Raw genomic sequence first — 21,150 nt, forward strand, 5'->3', positions numbered from 1 at the left:
GGGACACGGGTTCGAGCCCTGGTCTGGGAGGATCCCACGAGCTTTGTTCATAAATAGCCCAAACTGGAAACAACTGAAATGTCTGTCAACAAGTACGTGGGGGCTTTCCTGGTGGCGCAGTGGTTAAGAATCCGCCTGCCAATGCAGGGGACACGGGTTCGAGCCCTGGTCTGGGAGGATCCCACGAGCCGCGGTGCAGCTAGGCCTGTGCACCACAACTACTGAGCCTGCATGCCACAACTACTGAAGCCCACGCTTAGTGCTCCGCAATAAGCGAAGCCACCACAATGAGAAGCCCACACACAACAAAGAGTAGCCCCCGCTCGCCGCAACTAGAGAAAGCCCGTGCGCAGCAACAAAGACCCAACGCAGCCAAAAATTAATTAATTAATTTTTTTTTTAAAAAGTACGTGGATAAACACATTGCATACTAAGTGATAAAAAGAAACAAACTACTGATACAACAACGTGGATAAATCTTTTTTTTTTTTTTAGTTTTTTAAAAAATAAATTTATTTTATTTTTGGCTGCATTGGGTCTTTGTTGCTGCAACTGGGCTTTTCTCTAGCTGCGGCGAGCAGGGGCTACTCTTCGTTGCAGTGCACAGGCTTCTCTTTGCGGTGGCTTCTCTTGTTGTGGAGCATGGGCTCTAGGTGCGCAGGCTTCAGTAGTTGTGGTGCGCAGGCTCAGTAGTTGTGGCTCACGGGCTCTAGAGCACAGGCCCAGTAGTTGTGGTGCACGGGCTTAGTTGCTCTGCGGCATGTGGGATCTTCCTGGGCTCGAACCCATGTCTCCTGCATTGGCAGGCGGATTCTTAACCACTGCGCCACCAGAGAAGCCCCGGATAAATCTTTTTTAAAAGCTGCACACAAAAGTGATCATACCGTATGATTCCATTTATAGGAAATTCAAGAAAAGGCAAAACTAAATTCTGGTTATAGAAAGCAGAGCAGTGTTGTCTGGGAGTGATGGAAATATTCTGTGTTTTGATCTGGGTGTTGGTTGCACAGTAAATACGTTTGTCGAAACTCATTTTATACTTAAGATCTGGGTATTTCACTGAATGTAAATTTTACCTCAACTAAAAAATATTGAAGTGTGGAGTAAGTAGATTGGAGATCACAGTACAGTCTTAAAATTGAGCAATTCCTTTTTAATAGTAAGTAAATCTTAGTTTATACTCAATATAATTCCATTTCGTAGTTACTTATTGTAGACCTAGCCCTGCAGTTAATTTGTGGGAGTGCTGTAAGCGGTTTAGAAGGAAGGAAGCTTGATGGATGGTAACTAGACTTATTGTGTTGATCATTTCACAGTGTATACAAATGTCAAATCATGAAGTTGTATACCTGAAACTAAAAGTCAGCTATACCTCAATGTAGTTTGTAGTTTGCCCTAGGTTGTAGCTAAGAAGTGGCAGAGATGGGGTTTTCAACTTAGATCAGTCTCTCAGCCTCTTTTCCAGACTGTGTTGATGCAGACAGTGATTCTTGCCCTCACAGAGCTGACTGGCAGTTTCATTGAGGAGGCAAAGTTGTTACCGTAGTGAAGATAAATGCCAAGATAGTCAGCAGGAGTCTAAAAGAAGGCTGAGAGCAGCTCGGGCTGGAGTAGCTGGAAAGGGCTTCAAGGAAGAGGCTTTGAAGGGAGGCAGAGCCTGGAGAAGAGAAGGGGACTGGGTTTGCCCAAAAGGGACAATTTGAACAGCAGAGCAGAGGCCAAATGGGAGCAGAGGAAGATGATACAGATGAGAGCAAATAGAAGATGGAATGAAGTTATTAAGGGGCGACTGTCAGCCAGACCCTACTAGGAAAATTCTTTCATATCCCAGAGTGCCATGTGCAAAAGTCACTGTTATCCTCACAGATGAGCAAACAGATTTGGGGAAGTGTAGCAACTTGTCCAAGGTCAGGTAGCTAGGAAATTGCAGCACAGAGATTGTGGTTTTTGCACTGCACCACAACTGTTGACTTATGGAGGGTTTTGAATCCAGGTTGAGAAGCTTGAACTGTGTCCCGTGTACCAGTGCTTTCAAATGTTTTTGACCGTGATGACATAGCAAGAAATAAAATTTAAATCATGTCTCTATACTCACACACACTTACACGTATAAAACCAAAACAGAAGTTTCACAAAAGAATACTCTCACACGCTATATGCTGTGCCCTCTATGTACTATTCTGTTCTGTTTTTTTAAATGGCAACTGTGACCTACCAAATTGATTTCATGGCCCACTAATACAGTTTGAAAATCGCTTCTGTAGATGGTGAAAGAATCGTAGAGTTTTGAGAAATCACTTAATGCCACGGTTTACCCGTGGGAATGTAGTAACGTGGTTTCTGTGTTGTATGCCTTTCGTTTTATGTAGTAATCTTATGAATACTTTGCCTTTCAGCTTACGAATAAAACTTTAAGCAATAGCAGTCAGTCTGAGTTAGAAAATCGACTCCATCAGCTGACAGAGACTCTCATCCAGAAGCAGACCATGCTGGAGAGTCTCAGCACAGAGAAGAACTCTCTGGTCTTCCAGCTGGAACGCCTTGAGCAGCAAATGAACTCTGCCACTGGAAGCAGTAGTAATGGGTCTTCTATTAACATGTCTGGAGTTGACAGTGGCGAAGGTAAAAAAAAAAAAAAAGGGAATCTCAAAAGAATATTTCATTGCCTTAATTTTCAACGTTGCTAATTCAAACATGATTTGAAAAGTTACAGAAAGACCATTTTTGTTTAAAAAGAAGCTTTATCTAACAAAGCACCCACTTTTCTCGAGGCCTGGGCTATGCACTGTTTGATATGATCGTTAATGAACTGGACAGTGGGCTGATTACTATCCCTCACTGGTTTCGAACCTGGAGAAGAAGGCCCAGGACACCTAACAGGGTGGTAAGGACAAATAGTTCAGTTGAGAGGGGCTTTCAGGAATCTTAAAGCAAGACTTGCTTTAATAACCATAATTATGAATATTCAAGTTAATACATAGTCACATGAGTATATCCGTGCTCTGTAATTTTAATGGAGAAATGTATAGATTCTCAAAATACATGATCAAGAAGAATGTTGAAGATTTTAGCATAAGTTTCAACAGATCAGGTTTTTAGTCTTAGAACTTCATGACTACTTTGACTACAAAGTAGTCATTCAACAAATCTTAGTTCTTTGGCTTTAAATTTTTAGAACTTTTTTTTCAAATAACATGTTATTTTACATATATATTTTAATAACACAGTCTCACTGTAAAAAGAAATGCCAAAAAAAGGAAATTAAAATCACCCTATAGTCTATTGCCCTCAGATAACATTTTGGAACATCTTTGTCCAGACTTTTTTCCTATGTATGTTTGCAGTACTTGTTTTATTGGTTTTTAATTTTTTTCGTATAAATATATTTTAATAATATATTTCCTACAATAATGTATATATTGCTTTATAGAAATTTATCACATGAAAATACTGTTATTTAATCAGTTCCTTATTGTTGGAGATTGATAAATGATTAGAAATGGAATTGTTGGGTCAATAAGTACACACATTTAAAGGCTTTTGATTCTTGTTCCCGAAATCAGCAAATAATTATTAAGTGCCCACTCAGTATCAGGTGCTGTTGCAGAGATACAGTGGTCAGTAAAAGAGGCCAGGCTCTCTGCCCCATAGATCTCACATTCTGGTGTCGTGGGGGAATACAGGGGAGGAGACAGGCAGTAAACAAGTGGTGTGAGCTGGAGATATGTGCTACAGAGGGAAATGGAACAGAGAAAGATGTGCAGGGTGCCACATGTGGGGAGGGGATAGTAATTTAAACAGGGTAGTCAAGGAAGACCTCGTTGAAAAGGTGGCATTTTATTAAAGACCCAAAGGAAGTCAGGTAGTAGACTATGAAGAGATCTACAGAAAAAGTGTTCCAAGCAGAGAGAAGTGCAAAGGCCCTGAGGCAGGAGTATAGCTGGCATATTGCAGGAGACCAGTGCAGCCGGAGTAGACTGAATGAGGGCCCAGAACTTGGAGGAGGCTGTTTAGGTCTGTATAAGGACTTTTACTCTGAATGAAGTCGGAAGCCATAGAAGGGTCTTGAGAGGGGTGACTGAGCTGACCTGTATATTTTAACAAGATGTCTCTGGCTGCTGTGTCAAGAGTAGACCGCAGAGAGCTAAGCACGGAGGCAGGGAGACCAGGGAGGGGCATGGTATTAACCCATGTAAGACATGCTGGTGACTCAGACCAGAGTGGGGATGGAGGGGGTGGGTCTGGGATTTATTTTGAAGGAAAGCAGATGGAATTGGCGGGCAGATCAGATGTGGAGTTTGAGAGAAAGGAGTTAAAGGTTTTTGGAAAAGTGGAGTTGTGTATTGAGATGGGGAAAACTGCAGGAAGAGAATGTTGGCAGCAAGGGCAGGCAATCAGGATGACAGTGCGCGGCGAGCTACGTTGAGGTGTCTGCTAGGCATCCAGATGGAGACGAAAGGTGATCGGACGAGCCTGGAGTTGGAGGTGGACTGGGCTGGAGATGCGGATTTGGGAGTTACCAGCTTTGTAGAAAGGGCGCGTGGCCGGCCTCCTGCTGGCCCGGGAGGAAAGTGCCCGTTCACGCCGCCTCTCCTTGGTAAACTCTGATTTTTGCTAATTTCATGGGAAAATCATTTTCTTAGTTTTTAAATTTTGATTTTTGCAGGTATGGAAGTTTGCATATTTAAACTGTCTTTTTTTAATGTTTTCACCTTTGGTTATTGCTTAAAAGTTGACCTTGAGAATTTCTTCCATATGTAACGTAAGGTATATTCAACTATAATTTTGTTAGAAAGTTGACTTTGGTGTCTGTACGTTAATTACTTATTTTCTTGTTTAAATAGGCACACGTCTGCGAAACGTTCCTGTTCTTTTTAATGACACAGAAACTAATCTGGCAGGAATGTATGGAAAAGTCCGCAAAGCTGCTAGTTCAATCGACCAATTTAGGTAAGCAGTGCCAGCACCCATGAGTGATGGATATTTTTGTAACATTCTCCAGTGATTTCAGTCATAGTGGGTCCTGTCCAGCAGAGCTGATATTGATTGATTGAAACCGCCATGCGGTTTGCGGGATTAGTTTCCTCACCAGGGATTGAACTGGGCCCCCTTGCAGTAGAAGTGCGGAGTCCTAACCACTGGGCCACCAGGGAATTCCCAAGCTGATTTTTTTTTTTTTTTTTTTGGCGGTACATGGGCCTCTCACTGTTGTGGCCTCTCCCGTTGCGGAGCACAGGCTCCGGACCTGCAGGCTCAGCGGCCATGGCTCACGGGCCCAGCCGCTCCGCGGCATGTGGGATCCTCCCGGACCGGGGCATGAACCCGTGTCCCCTGCATCGGCAGGCGGACTCTCAACCACTGCACCACCAGGGAAGCCCACAAGCTGATTTTTTAAAAAAATACTTATTTATTTATTTGGCTGCACCAGGTCTTAGTTGCAGCACGCGGGATCTTCGTTACAGCATATGGGATGTTTATAGTTGTGGCACATGGGATCTTTTTTAGTTGTGGCATGTAGGATCTAGTTCCCTGACCAGGGATTAAACCCGGGCCCCCTGCCTTGGGAGCACGGAGTCTTAACCACTGGACCGCCAGGGAAGTCCCCCGAGCTGATATTTCAGTGTCATGAAATTGCTTTAAGAGGTCTGCCAGTGCCTGTATTTTGTTGAAGGTGTTTAACTCTGATCATTTCTCTTCTTTCTATAATAAACTCTGTTTGAAAGCTCATTAAATTTCATTGAGAAAGCCTCTATCATGTAAATGCATCCATTTGAATGTTTTATCTCCTTACTTCATCATATGATTAGACTAAAAGATGCCAATATATATAAATGAATAGTACTTATTTTCATATATATTTTATATATACTATATAAATAACATAATTTACATATATTATATATATTTATAAATAAAACTTTTTATACTAGTAGTCATCCACCTTATAAAGAAAATGTTTTACCAGTATATGTGTATAGCCTTGATAAAGTTCATATCTAAATAACCTACTAAACTCTCTTGCCTTTTAGTTTTTATAATTAAACATAGTTTAAATGAATTGTTGCCTAACAGAGCAATCTTTTCTTACCGTTTTGTGTCAGAATAGAGCTATGGTATTAAAAATAAGGATGATTTACTAATTTGTATTCCTGAAGCCATGAGCCTTGGATGCCATAGTCACTATCTCCACATTATTGAGCACATCTATTTCAACTATTAATATATTCAACATACATATTAATTTTTAGAGAACGTATATGCAAGGCAAGGCATTGTGCTAGGGGTAGTGAAAGAAGCAGGAGAGCATAGCAGAAAGGTGTATCTGTACATGTATCCGTCTTAGGGAAAAAATGTTGCAGAAAGGCATAGTAATAGGTCTGGACATCGTAATGCTTCCCACTCTTACTTAAAGTGTTTACTTGAGTTTCTGTAGTTGGGAGCCTTTTAGAAGTATGTGTCCATGCTAAAGCTCCCAGATTAGCTCTTTACAGGTTCATTCCAACTAGACTCTTTTTTCCTGTTCATGTGTTCACACTTGCCTTTGGTTCCTAAAAGAAAAATGATTGCTAGAGGGACCAAGTTTGCCTTCTACAGTTGTAGCTGAAGAATTAAGAGGAATAGCTTGTGCTAAAAGCTTAACAGCCAATCCCCAAATAATGATAAAAGTATTTGTTCACTGCTGTGATATTTTATATGGTTATTTCAAGTAATCATTTAACAGTCTACTATAAAACAGAAATAATCTGTCTTTTGTGGTAGCCACATAAATAGTTTAAATGAGTAAAGTCTTAAAAAACATGATGAGATATTACCACAGGAACATGTTGTGAGTGTAACTCTCTCCTCTCTCTCCACCCCTACCACTTGCACAGCATCCGTCTGGGAATTTTTCTCCGAAGATACCCCATAGCACGAGTTTTTGTAATTATATATATGGTAAGTAAACTTGTTTGCAAAAACAGTGCTGCGTTTGATTTTTAACTAGTTTTTTTCACCTGCTGATCTTTTTGACTAAACTTTTAGCAATCAGTTTTGAACGAGAATAGAACTCATTTTTGGTAATTAAGATTTTTTTTCTTAAAGTATGCAAGTCATGTTGATAATTCATTATGTCTAAAAAATAAATTGCTTGAAGGCTTTTCCGACAGTAAAACTAACTGGAGTGCAGTTTAATGATTACCTTTATTTCTAAGCCCCTCCAGTGATACGAAACAAAACAATTGATTTCATTTTTATCTTGAAGTAAAGTTTAATTATTTCCATGTGTTTTGCTTTATTTCCTAAAGGGATCTCAAAGTTGATGTATTTTCTTTCTTAGATTTCTTAGCTCTAGTAAAATGGTTACCACAGTTTGGGATGCCGTGTCATATCTTCTGTGAGCCTAAAAAGCCCACTGACTGTTCTGAGTGGGGATGTCTAAAAGTAGTTGAACTGAATTAAGACGGGCAGTTTTCTTGAGAAGAAATAAAAGCATACTTAGAAATTTCCTTGTGAGCCACTAGAGGGAAGAGTTACTCCTTTAAACAAAAAGGTTTTAAGATGAGGGGGACGGGGAGAGCGAAAGAAAAAGAATTGAATGGCGTCAGAAAGGATTCAGAACATGCCCACATCTGGGTGGGGAGATTATGAGGAGCACAGGCACCCTCTGTCAGCATGAGATGCGTCGTTGCACTTCTTGTGTGCAAGGCACTTCGTGACGGAACCTCATCGTGTCAGCACCACCATGAGGGAGTTAGTGGAAATGTATCACTGCAGGTCCTGGTCTGGACCCTAAATCGACCTCTGAAACCTGACACATTATTCCTGTCAAGAATGTCTTCCCATCTCCTCTTCACCAAATCATGGCTAAACCCTCTTTCAAAACAACAACCACAGCTCTGTTCTAAAAAGCCTTTCCAGCCAACTTCATGTATACCTAGCAGTTTTAATCAGGCCATCTACTCTGCATCGTAACCCCCTGATGGGTTAGTTATGTGTACGTGTGCATGTTTTGAATGTGTTCAAGACTTTGCTCCTCTCAACTGAGAATGCTGTAGGTATTGTAGCTCTTTATTACCTTCCACTGCACTTTTTAGCTCATTTGACTATACAGTTGTTTCTTCCTTGTTTATCCAGTAAACACGTATTGCGCGCCTGCACTGTTGCAGACACGCTAGCCACAGGAATACAGAGACAAACGAGACGTAGCTCCTGCCCTCAGTGCACTGCACAGTGGGCCTTTAGGGAGGATTGATTTATTGGCTAATCCGTAAATTGTTTTTTTCTTTCTTCAGGCTTTGCTTCACCTCTGGGTCATGATTGTTCTGTTGACTTACACACCAGAAATGCACCATGACCAACCACACGGCAAATGAACTGAGCCTGGTTGTTTTGGTGGTTGGTCGTCTCTCTCCAGTTTTGGGGTCTGCACAAGGGTCACTTGCCTGAAATTCCTGAGGAGGGTACACAGGATTATTTTATCACTACAAGCTTTTAACTTTTTAAGTTATTATACAAGTACTCTGCTACTGAAATCTTCCTCTGATTTCCTTCAAATGGTAAGAGTTTCTAAAAACAAAAATAATCTCATGAGCTCAGCTCTTGCTTTTTCTGAGGTCAGGGGCTCAGTGTGTGTATGCATACACACGGAGATGCTGGGGGTGTCTGCCTCTGTACAGACCATCCTGTATTTTAGGTGACACTCATTATGGGTTATAATCAGGGAAACTAATTGTATTTACTGATATAAATAAAATGTTTTCTTTTTGATAATTCAGTCTGCTTTGTATTTTCATATATTTAACTTTGCAAATGTAGATTTACTTTTACATTGTTAAATGCTTGATTGGTATAAATCTTTCTATAAATACGTAAGTAAAATTTACTGTGCCTTTTTCTTTTAAAAATAATAATTTTTCACTCCCATTTAAACAAGACCTTTCCAGATCGGCGTTCACGAGCAGAGCCAGAAATCAGAGCCGATGCCACTTGTAATTGCATTAGTGGTGTGTGCGCTTCTTTTCCTCCCCCTCCCCACCCCACGTGCTGTCTTCCTTTGATTCTTATTCGTTCATCCATTGTCTTCCTTCACCTCTTTTCCTTTTCTCTAGCCTGTACCTTGGGTGGGCTCAGGACATCCATAGCCCCTCTGGTAGCATTTAGGAATCACATTTGGTTTAACACCCTTTGTGTTTTTAAAATACTCCAAGGCAGAGACGATATAGAGTTATTCTTTGAAAAGGGACATTTTCTTTGCCTGAAGTCCAGTATAATGTCTGTTTTGGCTTTCCTTGTCATCTACATGTCTGAATTCTCATTTTGTCCATGCCGGGCACTGGCAGTCTCTCTTCATATATAATTAGAATATGTAGATCCTGGGCTGGGCAAAGGGTATAGTCCTTCCTGTCAGGAATGCCTTTGCAGTAGCCTGCTGGTGCCTAACAGAAAACCTGACCAGTTTCTATTCTTAATGATATTTATACTATGACTTTAATTGTCCTATAAATTCTTCAAAAGTTTTGGTATGCTAGATGTATATGTTTCTTATTTTTCGTCAGAGAATGAAGTTTTAAAGGTCATCTTAGGTGTGTTTGGGCTTTCTTCCAATTTAACATGAATGAAAAGGGTAGAGAGTTCTAGACCATCTAAAAGTGGATATGAGATTTTGGAGGGTAGGGTAGAGACATGTTATTAAATCTACATGTCATAGGTTTTTTAAAATAATTAATTAATTAATTATTTTTGGCTGCATTGGGTCTGTTGCTGCGCGCAGGCTTGCTCTAGTTGCGGCATGCGGGGGCTACTCGTCGTTGTGGCGCGCGGGCTTCTCATTGCGGTGGCTTCTCTTGTGGTGCATGGGCTATGAATGAAAAGGGTAGAGAGTTCTATACCATCTAAAAGTGGATATGAGATTTTGGAGGGTAGGGTAGAGACATGTTATTAAATCTACATGTCATAGGTTTTTTAAAATAATTAATTAATTAATTATTTTTGGCTGCATTGGGTCTGTTGCTGCGCGCAGGCTTGCTCTAGTTGCGGCATGCGGGGGCTACTCGTCGTTGTGGCGCGCGGGCTTCTCATTGCGGTGGCTTCTCTTGTGGAGCATGGGCTCTAGGCGTGTGGGCTTCAGTAGTTGTGGTGCGCGGGCTTCAGTAGTTGTGGCTCACGTGCTCTAGAGCGCAGGCTCAGTAGTTACGGCGCTCGGGCTTAGCTGCTCCGTGGCATGTGGGATCTTCCCAGACCAGGGCTCGAACCCGTGTCCCCTGCATTGGCAGGCGGATTCTTAACCACTATGCCACCAGGGAAGTCCCTGTATGTCATAGTTCTTATTCAGGTGTGATAGCCTATTCGAGTCTGAGCTGTGAAGTCAAGTCTTATCTTAAACAGAGTGAAGACTTTAGACTTGTTAATACCTTTTAAAGGTTTTTTATTTTTCTCTTCTAATTTGGAACCATTTCTGGAAAATGATTAAAACCAAGTTACATACTTAAAATGGAAAATGGCACCTGCTTCATCATCGTGTATTGCCAGGCTTCCCGTCTCTGCATGTCCTCCTGGTTTTTGTTGGGATGGCTCTAAATCTTTTGTTCAGTTTTTACACATTCTTGGCTTTGGAAATAGTTTGACAAAGTGTTTCTGAGATTATTTTTCTGAAGTTACTTAAATCTTTAATTGACTTTTAGTTTCTGTATTCTTGACCACTAACACACTAGGGGATTTTTTAAAGTCTCCCATTCACTTATCCTCAGATAACATGAAACCTTCTTGACTTACTTAAAAGGATTGTGTGAGAGCTGAATTTTTTTCTTCTCAATGTACTGCTTTGTATTTATAGCTGTCAGTTGGAAAAGAAGATTATTTTATTGTTTTAAGATTTCCCTTTCTCTCGACTTTGTGCTTTCTAAAACCTACCATTTCTATTGCTGCAGAACAGAAACTTCAAAGGAAAGCATGGGTTATTAAAACGTGGAACTAGGTCTACCCTGGTTAGTTTTGTCAATAAGGGAATAATGTCTGGGACTGGACATTCTAGCCTTCATTTAGGAAGACTTATATACAACTCACCCTGGAGGGGGAAAAAAACCAACCTACTCAAATATGCCTCGCTGGGCTCCAGCTCCCTACTTTAGGAGGTCAGCTGTATTGGAAAAGGCCAGTATGGGCATCTTGGTCTAGATGGAAGTAGAAGGACAGAACTGGCAAAGCCAAAGGGACTAATAGCCTAAAGCCCTTCAGGCTGTGATTGGTCAGGAGAAAGAAATGACAGAAAAATGTCTTAGTGGTTATTCTGAACATGTTGAGGCTAGTATTCTTAGGAACTCTTTCCTGAGTGAGAAGGCTGTGGATTGAATGTTTCTGAACTTCTGCAGTTCTAACATGTGGTCTGCTCTTCAGACACAGATTCCAACACAAACACCTCCAAGTAAAGGAAACTTTTTTTTGTACGAACAGTTGAGTCGTCAAGTGTGTTACACACAGAAACCTCATTTACAGAAAATGTCTCGACGAAAAAAAGTGGTGGTAAAATAATCTTAAGCCATCACAGGACTACAAGATAGTTCAAATTACATACCCTTGTGCTGGCCCCTTCTAGGAACTGGGAATAGAGTGGCGAACAAAAGTCCCTGCCCTCTTGGAGCTTACCTTTGAGTGGGGAAGGCAGGCTACAAACATATGCATGATGTGTCACTAAGAGTTAAATGCGGTGAATAAAAATAAAACGAGGCAAAGGTGTAGAGAGACATGGGGGAGGAGAGAGGGAAGTCCTCCCTGCAGAGGTGACACTGGTGCAGAGCCTGAATAAGGTGACAGGCCATGCAGAGTGGAGTGGCAGTGGGTTAAAGTGCAAAGCCCCTGAAGGGTGCTAAATTTGCTGAGGTGAGGACAGGCTGAACCCAAGGAGGTGATTTTCCTATGTAGTTGCAAAGAATACCAGGTCAATGAATTGGTACTTTCCCCATAACTTCTTGGTCTCCGCATTCATAGTTAATGCCTCATCTTTGTTCAAATCAAGGACAAAGAGAAAAATGAAATCCAGGAGCAGAGCCCTTCATCTCTGAAGGCAAATGTCTCTCATCCTTTGATCAACCAGCCTAAGCACGGCTCACTGTCCAGCACCACTGCTCTTGTAAACTCAAAATGACATTTCTGATCCTGTGAGGACAAAGATACTACCTTTTTTATCCACTATTATATCCTTAACGCCTAGAACACTGCCTGACACATAATCGGCCTTCAGTTGTTGTTCATTGAACTTCATTGACTGAATCAGGCAAAACGCTAAATTCACGCATGACTCCTCGAGAGCTCCTCGGACCTTCACTCAGCATCTGTCCCGTCCACGCAGCACCTCTGGTTTCCAAAACCAGAGCAAAGAACTGTAACTGGCCAGGCACATTGCTAGTAGCGAGGACTTAGATTGGGCAGCTTGTCAGGGTTTTCCCAAAGAGGGAAGAGCCATAATAATTTAAAATATAAAAGCAAAAGGTGACCTGAGGATTTCACTGGTCCTGGATGTTCATAGTGAAGACCTTCACTATGGGGAAAGTTCAGTCTTGCTTAATGACCCTCCCAAAAGACAGGCAAGGCTGCCTTACAGTGGAGAAGCCTTCTGAAAGCAATAAGATATTTTGATTCACTTTTTGAAAGTTCTGCAAAGCAACATGTAGGTACAATCAGGTTCTTTTCTAATGTCAAATTAAGTTTCCTCTCTACTCCACTGGACCTCTCTTCTGTAGCCGATTAGCTTCTTGTGGTGCTAGTTAAACTGAGTTTACACAAAGTATATAATAACGTTTATGCATGTAAACTTATCAACTACTAACAATTTGCTTTAACTCACAAATGTGGCTTAAGTCAACTGAACTCAAGAATTAATTAAAACAAGTGTAACTCGGGCTAGAACATGCATTCTCAACGTGGGCTGATATCACCTTCAAGGGGGTGAAAATTGATTTTTAGATAGGGAAAAATACCTTACTGTTTATATATAGAAAGCCCAAATATACATGCAGTACATAACAGTATATCTGTGACATTAAGATTTTATTGGGGTAGGGAGTAATAATGAAAAAAAAAAAGGTTGAGAAATACTGGGCTAGAAAGATAAAGCAACGTAGATCCTGCCCTTGTGGAGCCTACATTTTTTTTTTAATTTTTTTTTTTTTATACAGCAGGTTCTTATTAGTTATCCATTTTATACGTATTAGTGTATACATGTCAATCCCAATCTCCCAGTTCATCCCACCAGCACCACTACCACCCTCCCCGCTGCTTTCCCCCCTTGGTGTCCATACGTTTATTCTTTACATCTGTGCCTCCATTTCTGCCTTGCAAACCGGTTCATCTGTACCATTTTTCTAGATTGCACATATATGCGTCAATATACAATATTTGTTTTTCTCTTTCTGACTTACTTCACTCTGTATGACAGTCTCTAGGTCCATCCACATCTCTACAAATGACCCAATTTCATTCCTTTTTATGGCTGACTAATATTCCATTGTATATATGTACCACATGATCTTTATCCATTCGTTTGTCAATGGGTATTTAGGTTGCTTCCATGACCTGGCTATTGTAAATAGTGCTGCCGTGAACATTGGGGTGCATGTGTCTTTTTGAATTATGGCTTTCTCTGGGTATATGCCCAGTAGTGGGATTGATGTTGAGCAGCTTTTCATGTGCCTCTTGCCCATCTGTATGTCTTTGGAGAAATGTCTATTTAGATCTTCTGCCCATTTTTTGACTGGGTTGCTTGTTTTTTTTAATATTGAGCTGCATGAGCTCTTTAGATATTTTGGAGATTAATCCTTTGTCCGTTGACTTGTTTGCAAATATTTTCTCCCATTCTGAGGGTTGTCTTTTCATCTTGTTTATAGTTTCCTTTGCTGTGCAAAAGCTTTTAAATTTCATTAGGTCCCATTTGTTTATTTTTGTTTTTATTTCCATCACTCTAGGAGGTGGGTCAAAAAAGATCTTGCTGTGATTTATGTCAAAGAGTGTTCTTCCTAAGTCTTCCTCTAAGAGTTTTTTTTTTTTCTTTTATAAATTTATTTTTTTATTTTTATTTTTGGCTGCGTTGGGTCTTTGTTGTTGTGCGCGGGCTTCCTCTGGTTGCAGCGAGCGGGGGCTACTCTTTGTTGCAGTGTGCGGGCTTCTCGTTGCAGCAGCTTCTCTTGTTGCGGCAGCTTCTCTTGTTGCGAAGCACGGGCTCTAGGTGCGCAGGCTTCAGTAGTTGTGGCACGTGAGCTCTAGAGCGCAGGCTCAGTAGTTGTGGTGCATGGGCTTAGTTGCTCCGCGGCAACTAAGGGATCTTAGTTGCCGGGCCAGGGCTCAAACCCATGTCCCCTGCATTGGCAGGCGGATTCTTAACCACTGCGCCACCAGGGAAGCCCCTCCTCTCAGAGTTTTATAATGTCCGGTCTTACATTTAGGTCTTTATTCCATTTTGAGTTTATTTTTGTGTATGGTGTTAGGGAGTGTTCTAATTTCATTCTTTTTTGGGTAGCTGTCCAGTTTTCCCAGCACCACTTATTGAAGAGACTGTCTTTTCTCCATTGTATATCCTTGCCTCCTTTGTCATAGATTAGTTGACCACAGGTGTGTGGGTTTATCTCTGTGGAGCCTACATTCTAAGGAAACTGGTTTTTAAAGTCATGCATGATCTGCCCTCACTGCCTCATGAGCTTCAGGCCACCCCCCACATCTACTACACTCCAGCCTCTTGTACTGTCCTAGTCTATTGCTGTTCCAACTATTCACTGCCTATTCTTATGGGAAGATTTTACTTCCTGTCCCGCTGATGTCAGCCTTGGCCATATGACCTGACTTGCTTTGGCTGATGAAATGTGAGTGGAAGGGACATGAGCTATTCCCAAGCAGAAGTTTTAAGCATCATGTTATGGTTTTGCCCCCTAACTTGTTCCTCCACCATGAGCCCAACATGTTCTAGACAGGGGCTGCTCCTGGAATGAAGAGGACGTAGAGCAGAGCCAAAACATGGCTCATGTCAACAATGGACATGTAGCTTGAACAAAAGTAAAACTTGGCTTTTGTGAGCCCCTGAGATTTGGGAGTTTGGTTATTATTGCATCACGACCCAGCGATAGATGACTAATGGACCCACCAACGCCCCCTGCTTACTCTCCACCTCCAGACCTCCCCTCTGCTTAAAGACACTTCCCTTCTTGGCTCCTGGCCCCTCCGGCTGTCAGCTCAGATGCTTCTTTCTCTGTTAAGTCAGAATTCCTCCCCTCCCCTCCCCACCAAAAAAATACCAGGCTAGGTGTCTCTAGTAGGCAGAATAATGTCCACCCCCCCAAATGTGTCCATGTCCTAATCCCTGAAACATATAAATATGTTATGTCAAAACACTGCAGATGTGATTAAGGATTGTAACAAAAGGAGATTATCCTAAATTAACCAGCTGTGCCCGATGTAATCATAAGGGTCCTTAAAAGATGGAAGAAGAAAGCAGCAGAGTCAGAGATGTCATGACAGCAGAAGTCAGAATGATTGAATTGCTGGCTTTGAAGATGGAGGAGGGGCCGTGAGCCAAGGAATGCAGGCAGCCTCTAGAAGCTGGAGAAGGCCAGGAAGCAGATTCTCCCCTAGAGCCTCCGCAAAGGAATACAGCCCTGCCAAGACTTTGATTTGAACCCAGTGAGACCCACTTCAGACTTCTGACCTCCACGACTGTAAGAGAATAAATTTGTGTTGTTTTTAGGCACTTAGTTTGTGGTAATTTGTTACAGCAGCAATAGACTCTGATACGGTGTCCTTCCCTGGTTATGAACCCCAATCACACAGTAGTTCCCTAAACATAATACTGACGCTGAATTGAATTGCCTCTTCACTTTCCATCACACCATCATTCTGGAATGAACAAACAGCTTTCTAAACCAGGACTAATGAGGAACAGTGATGGGTGACAAAGTAGTATAAACCTAAGGCTGGATGCTACAACTTTCTGGCTTGCTTAAGCCGGCTGTGGTGCTGGGCAAGTCACTAAAATGTCTCTGACCCTCGATTTCCTAATCTTTAAGAATGGAGAAGCTGGAAAGAATCACAAAGGATTTCCCCAGGTAAAAGGAGCATTTTCTAAGTTGAAAATGTATACGAGTGTTAGTTTTTTATCGGGTGCTATGTTTATTTTAAAGCTGGATGGGAGTGAGAAAGTAGAAGACGGCCCTACTGACAAAACAGTCAGCCATGTTCCCAGCTGAACATGAACAATACTCAGAACAAGATATTGCAAAGGCCACTCTTGTGAGCCCCCAAATTACTAAACACCCCCCCCCCCACTCTGACAAGCATTCCTCCTTTCTGAGCAATTGCTGCTGTTTCACCAATAACAACTCAAGCCCCATCTTAACTCTCCTTCTAGGTGACAATCACTGAAGTACTCAGTCACCCAGTTGCCCCTGCTTCTTGACAGCATCCAACCCAGAACAGGCCCCTGGTTCTTTAATGCCCCCCACAGTCATCCAACACAAACACAAACCCTAGAAGAAGCCCCTCTCGTCTCCCCTGCTGGGACGCTCCTGAGGACACCTTCTCCTTGGCTGCAGCAAGCTTGGTAAACCTAACTTTGCAAGTTTGTGCTTTGTTTATTTGTTTTGACCACAGGTGTGGTCTTTGGTCCTCATATTTAATTCTAAATTCACAGACACGCAAACAGGTTCAGGGACCCATCAAGGTCCTCTAATTTGGTTACTGAACATGTCAGCTTACCAGATCTGTCTGGCACCAGGTCTTCTTTTAACCATCTTGGTGAGAACTTTCTAGTAGCTTTTAGTCACTGGAGAAAACCTGCCATATTTTTTCAAATAATGCTTCATCCTGCGGCAAAGCCAGATGCATTCTGATGAGAGTTTATCAGTGTGAGAGGAAGCAGGTGTGTGTTCCCCGCTGCCATCTGATTTCTTTCTTTGAGCTCTAGAAGCAGACACTCCATCAGCCACCCAAGCAGGAAATTGCCTTTCTACAGAAGGTAAACAAGAGGGTTTGCTTTATTTTCAGCCATAATATTGGACCTAAAAAACATTTCAAATCACTTTTTTTAAAAAAATCTGATTATTAGAGTAATATTCCTATTGTGAAAAAGACAGAAAAGTGTAAAGAAGAAAGTATCATTCATCCATAGACCCATCACTCTTAATAAGTCTTCACATCTGGGCCTGTTTCCTTCCAGTCTTTTTTCCCATTGTGTATGTGTATATACATAGGAAGTTTCAGAAGTGGAGAAAAAACAGCTTATAGTGGAAGTCACACTGTATATTCAATTTTCTATTTTAATTGTATTTCTAATTTACATACTACACACTCATTATAAAAATTCTAAGCAATACCATATGCCATACCATACCAAAGTTCTAGTGCCCTTTTAGTGCCTCCCCATGCAGCCACTTCCCAGTGATAACTGCTCTTAAATTAGGAAGAAACAAGGCTTAGTGCTCAATTGTAAATACTCAGTAAATAAGAATTTAGTGGTGGATAGGGGTAGGTGTGGCAGTTGTAGAGTGGATTCTTCCCATCCCTTTTGTGGCAGACAGACCCTAAGTTGACCCCCAAGGATCTCCTGTCCATGCCTTTGTGTAATTCCCTCCTCATGCGTGCAGATGGGATCCGTGACTTACATCTAACCTATAGAATACGGCAAATGTAATAGGATATCAATGTCTTGATTTGGTTACATTATAAGGCAAAGGTGGTAGGATGTCAGCTTCCTGAATACATTACACTATATAAGATTCCATCTTAGCAGACTGGATTCTCCTTGTTGGCTTGATGAAGTGAGTGGCTGTGTTGAGGAAGCCCATGTGTCAAGGGATGGTGTGTAACGTTTAGGACCTGATGGCAGCCTTCAGCTGACAGCCAGCAAAAAGCTAGGCCCTCAGTAATACAACTGCCAGGAAATGAATTCTGCTGACAACTGGCACAAACTTGGAAGGAGATTCTTCCCCAGTCAAGCTCCAGATGAGACCTGGCCAACATCTTGATGATAGCCTTGTAAGACCCAGAACAGAGAACCCAGCTAAACTGTGTCCAGACTCCTGACCCACAGAAGTTTCAAGATAATAAATGGGTATTGTTTGAAGGTGCTAGAATTGTGGTAATTTGTTACACAGTGATAGGAAACAAATACACCGTTTCTATGCATTTCCATGCTGTAGGGCTAGGACTCCTTGGGTGCAAGCGACAGTACCAGCTCAAACTGGTATAAAAGCAAAAAGGAAATCTATAGTTTCACCTAACTTCAGGCACGTTTAAATCCAGGTGCTCGAGCAGTGTCAACTGGTATCTTTCTCTTTCCTTCTTAGTTCTCCTGTGTCAGCTTGACTCTCAGGTAGCTACTCCCCAAACAAAGATGACCACACTGCTTCAGTTCACATCCTCTCAACCTGACAACCTCAGTGAAAAAGAGTACCACCTCTTCCCCACGGGTCCAGCAAGAGCCCAGGGGGTGATGTCCATTGGCTCTGGTTGGACTAACTGAAGACATATGCCCACCAATCCCTGGAGACAGGTGGATGTAGATGGCCCCCACATCCAAACCCCATGAACCAAAAGAGAGAGGGTAGGTGCCAAAAGAAAATAAGGGTGCTGCTAGTTATGCATGTTATAATCAGTGCAAATGCAATGATTACAAACAACAGCTGTCTACCATGGGTACACGCATATTTGTACATCCAGATGTATACACAACTTCATATCCTACTTTGATGACATAATAGTATCTGACAGTATTATAGTAAATACCACCCGTATTATTTTTTGCCAATGTTTTTAAAAATAAACATGAAAAACTTTATACTCACAGAAAAGTTGAAAAGACAACACAGTGAATATCCATATGCCCTTCACCTAGATTCCCCCATTGTTAACATTTTGCACCATCTGTTCTCTTTTTTTTTTTTTCTCTCTCTGAATGACCTAAAAATAAATTGCAGACCTCATGGCACTTCATCCCAGGATAGATCCCAGCTTGGATCTGAGAAGAGAGGCAGTCTCCTATATAACAAGAGTACCATTGACACAGCCAATAAATTTAACATTGTGCAAGGATATTACCTAATATCCAGTCCATATACACGTTTTTCTAATAGTCCAAAAAATGTTCTTTTTTTTTTTTTTTTTTTTTTTTTTTTTTTTTGTGGTATGCAGGCCTCCCCCTGTTGCGGCCTCTCCCGTTGCGGAGCACAGGCTCCGGACGCGCAGGCCCAGCGGGCATGGCTCACGGGCCCAGCCGCTCCGCGGCACGTGGGATCCTCCCAGACCGGGGCGCGAACCCGGTTCCCCTGCATCGGCAGGCGGACGCGCAACCACTGCGCCACCAGGGAAGCCCCCAAAAAATGTTCTTTGTAAGCTGTTTACAATTGTTTTCTGGACCAGGATCCAATCCAAGATTACACTGGATTATCCCATCCCCCCCGGTCCCTTTCATCTAGAACAGCCCTTTCTCCGCCTGCCCCTTTTTTTAGTCCTTCTTGCTTTGATATTTAAAAAAATTTTTTTTTACTGGAGTAGAGTTGATTTACAATGTTGTGTTAGTTTCAGGTGTACAGCAAAGTGAATCCGTTATACATATACACATATCCACTCTCTTTTTAAGATTCTTTTCCATGTAGGTCATTACAGAGTGTTGAGTAGAGTTCCCAGTGCTGTACAGTAGGTCCTTATTTGTTATCTATTTTATACATAGTAGTGTGTATGTGTCAAGCCCAATCTCCCAGTTTATCCCGCCCCACCCCAATATTTTGAAGAGTGTGGGCCAGTTATCCTGTAGAAGGACACACAACATGGATGTCTGTTTCCTCACAATTCGATTCAGGTCTTACAGTTTAGGGAGGAATTCCTGTACAAGTGATGTCAGGTCAGCACATCAATCCCGGAGCCACAGAATGTCAATGATGCAAAGTTTGACCACTTAGTTAAAATGGCTCCTGCCCGGTCTCTCCATCATAAAAGCATATTTTTCCTTTTTTTTTTTGGTAATAACTATTATGTGGAGTGATACCATGAGCCATGCAAATACCCTTTTCCCCAACAAATTTTCAGTGGTTTTAGAATGCACTGGCAAAAAGAAAAAACAAAACAAAAAAGAATGCACTGGTGATCCTTGCCTGAATGATTATATTGGTGGTTACAAAATGATGATTTTATAAATATATCATTTTTTTCTACCGTTGTTAGCTGGGCTTTTTCTTTCCCACCCCTTTTTTTTTTTTTTTAAATACTATCACTGTGTACTTATGAATTCTTTTTTAAAAAATTATTTGTGGGCTTCCCTGGTGGTGCAGTGGTTGAGAATCTGCCTGCCAATGCAGGGGACACGGGTTCGAGCCCTGGTCTGGGAAGATCCCACGTGCCGCGGAGCAACTGGGCCCATGAGCCACAACTACTGAGCCTGCGCGTCTGGAGCCTCTGCTCCACAGCAAGAGAGGCCGCGATAGTGAGAGGCCCGCGCACCCCGATGAAGAGCGGCCCCCGCTCGCCGCAACTAGAGAAAGCCCTCGCACAGCAACGAAGACCCAACACAGCCAAAAATAAATAAATAAATTTATTAAAAAAAAACAAATTATTTGTGTTGAAATCCAACGTGGTCATTATCCTTGTTGATAATTAAACTGTCCCAGGTTTGGCCAGGGGGAGCCCCTTCAAGCCAGCTCTGGCGTCCTTTCCACCTGTCCCCCTTCATTTTGGAGCACATCTTTGCTTTCCAGCATACCAAGATGTTCCAGTCTAATCTGGAACATTCCCTGTCCTGAACCTGGAATCAGCCATTTCTGCAGAAAAGGTTCCTTTTCATGGAGAAAGATAGAAAGCAAGATCTTGACATTAGGCCCTTCCAGACAATTTTTCAAGTTGCTAACCTCATAATATTTCCAGTAACTGGTTGGACCACCACTTAGCTATTCCATTAATACTGGGTACTTTGGAGGGAAAGAATCTTTCACTATTCAGAATAACACTGTGATGAAATGCCTTGTGCATAAATATATTTTTTGAACTGAGTGCCTTAGGACACATTCCAGAGGGGAGTCACTGGGTTAAAGGTAGAGGCACTTTTCCGACGCGCTTTGCAAGTCACCCAACTGCCCTCCAGAGAGACGGTAGCCAGCTTGCCGCCCACTAGGAGTAGACCAGTTTCTTAGTGCCTTCTCACCT

At 42.0% G+C, this 21,150-nt stretch overlaps 1 protein-coding gene across 6 annotated transcripts in view; it reads left to right on the forward strand.

Annotated features, from left to right (window-relative positions):
- Positions 1-20,519, forward strand: part of GOLGA5 (golgin A5) — a 45,751-nt gene extending 25,232 nt beyond the window's left edge. For 5 of the 6 annotated variants that reach the window (XR_008618732.1, XR_008618731.1, XR_008618733.1 and 2 more), the window contains exons 10-16: positions 2,397-2,622; positions 4,845-4,950; positions 6,873-6,936; positions 8,274-8,537; positions 15,429-15,677; positions 18,303-18,559; positions 20,283-20,519. Coding sequence is in view for 1 of the 6 variants with exons in the window: in XM_055088689.1 (XP_054944664.1) it covers positions 2,397-2,622; positions 4,845-4,950; positions 6,873-6,936; positions 8,274-8,354 (477 nt within the window). In the remaining 5 variants the exon portion in view is untranslated. Of the gene's footprint in view, positions 1-2,396; positions 2,623-4,844; positions 4,951-6,872; positions 6,937-8,273; positions 8,752-15,428; positions 15,678-18,302; positions 18,560-20,282 lie in introns of those variants that run through there. The other variant, XM_055088689.1, reaches the window with a different exon arrangement.
- The last annotated feature ends 631 nt before the right edge of the window (positions 20,520-21,150 follow it).

This window comes from Physeter macrocephalus, chromosome 11, assembly GCF_002837175.3.
Source record: "Physeter macrocephalus isolate SW-GA chromosome 11, ASM283717v5, whole genome shotgun sequence".
NCBI lineage: Eukaryota > Metazoa > Chordata > Mammalia > Artiodactyla > Physeteridae > Physeter > Physeter macrocephalus.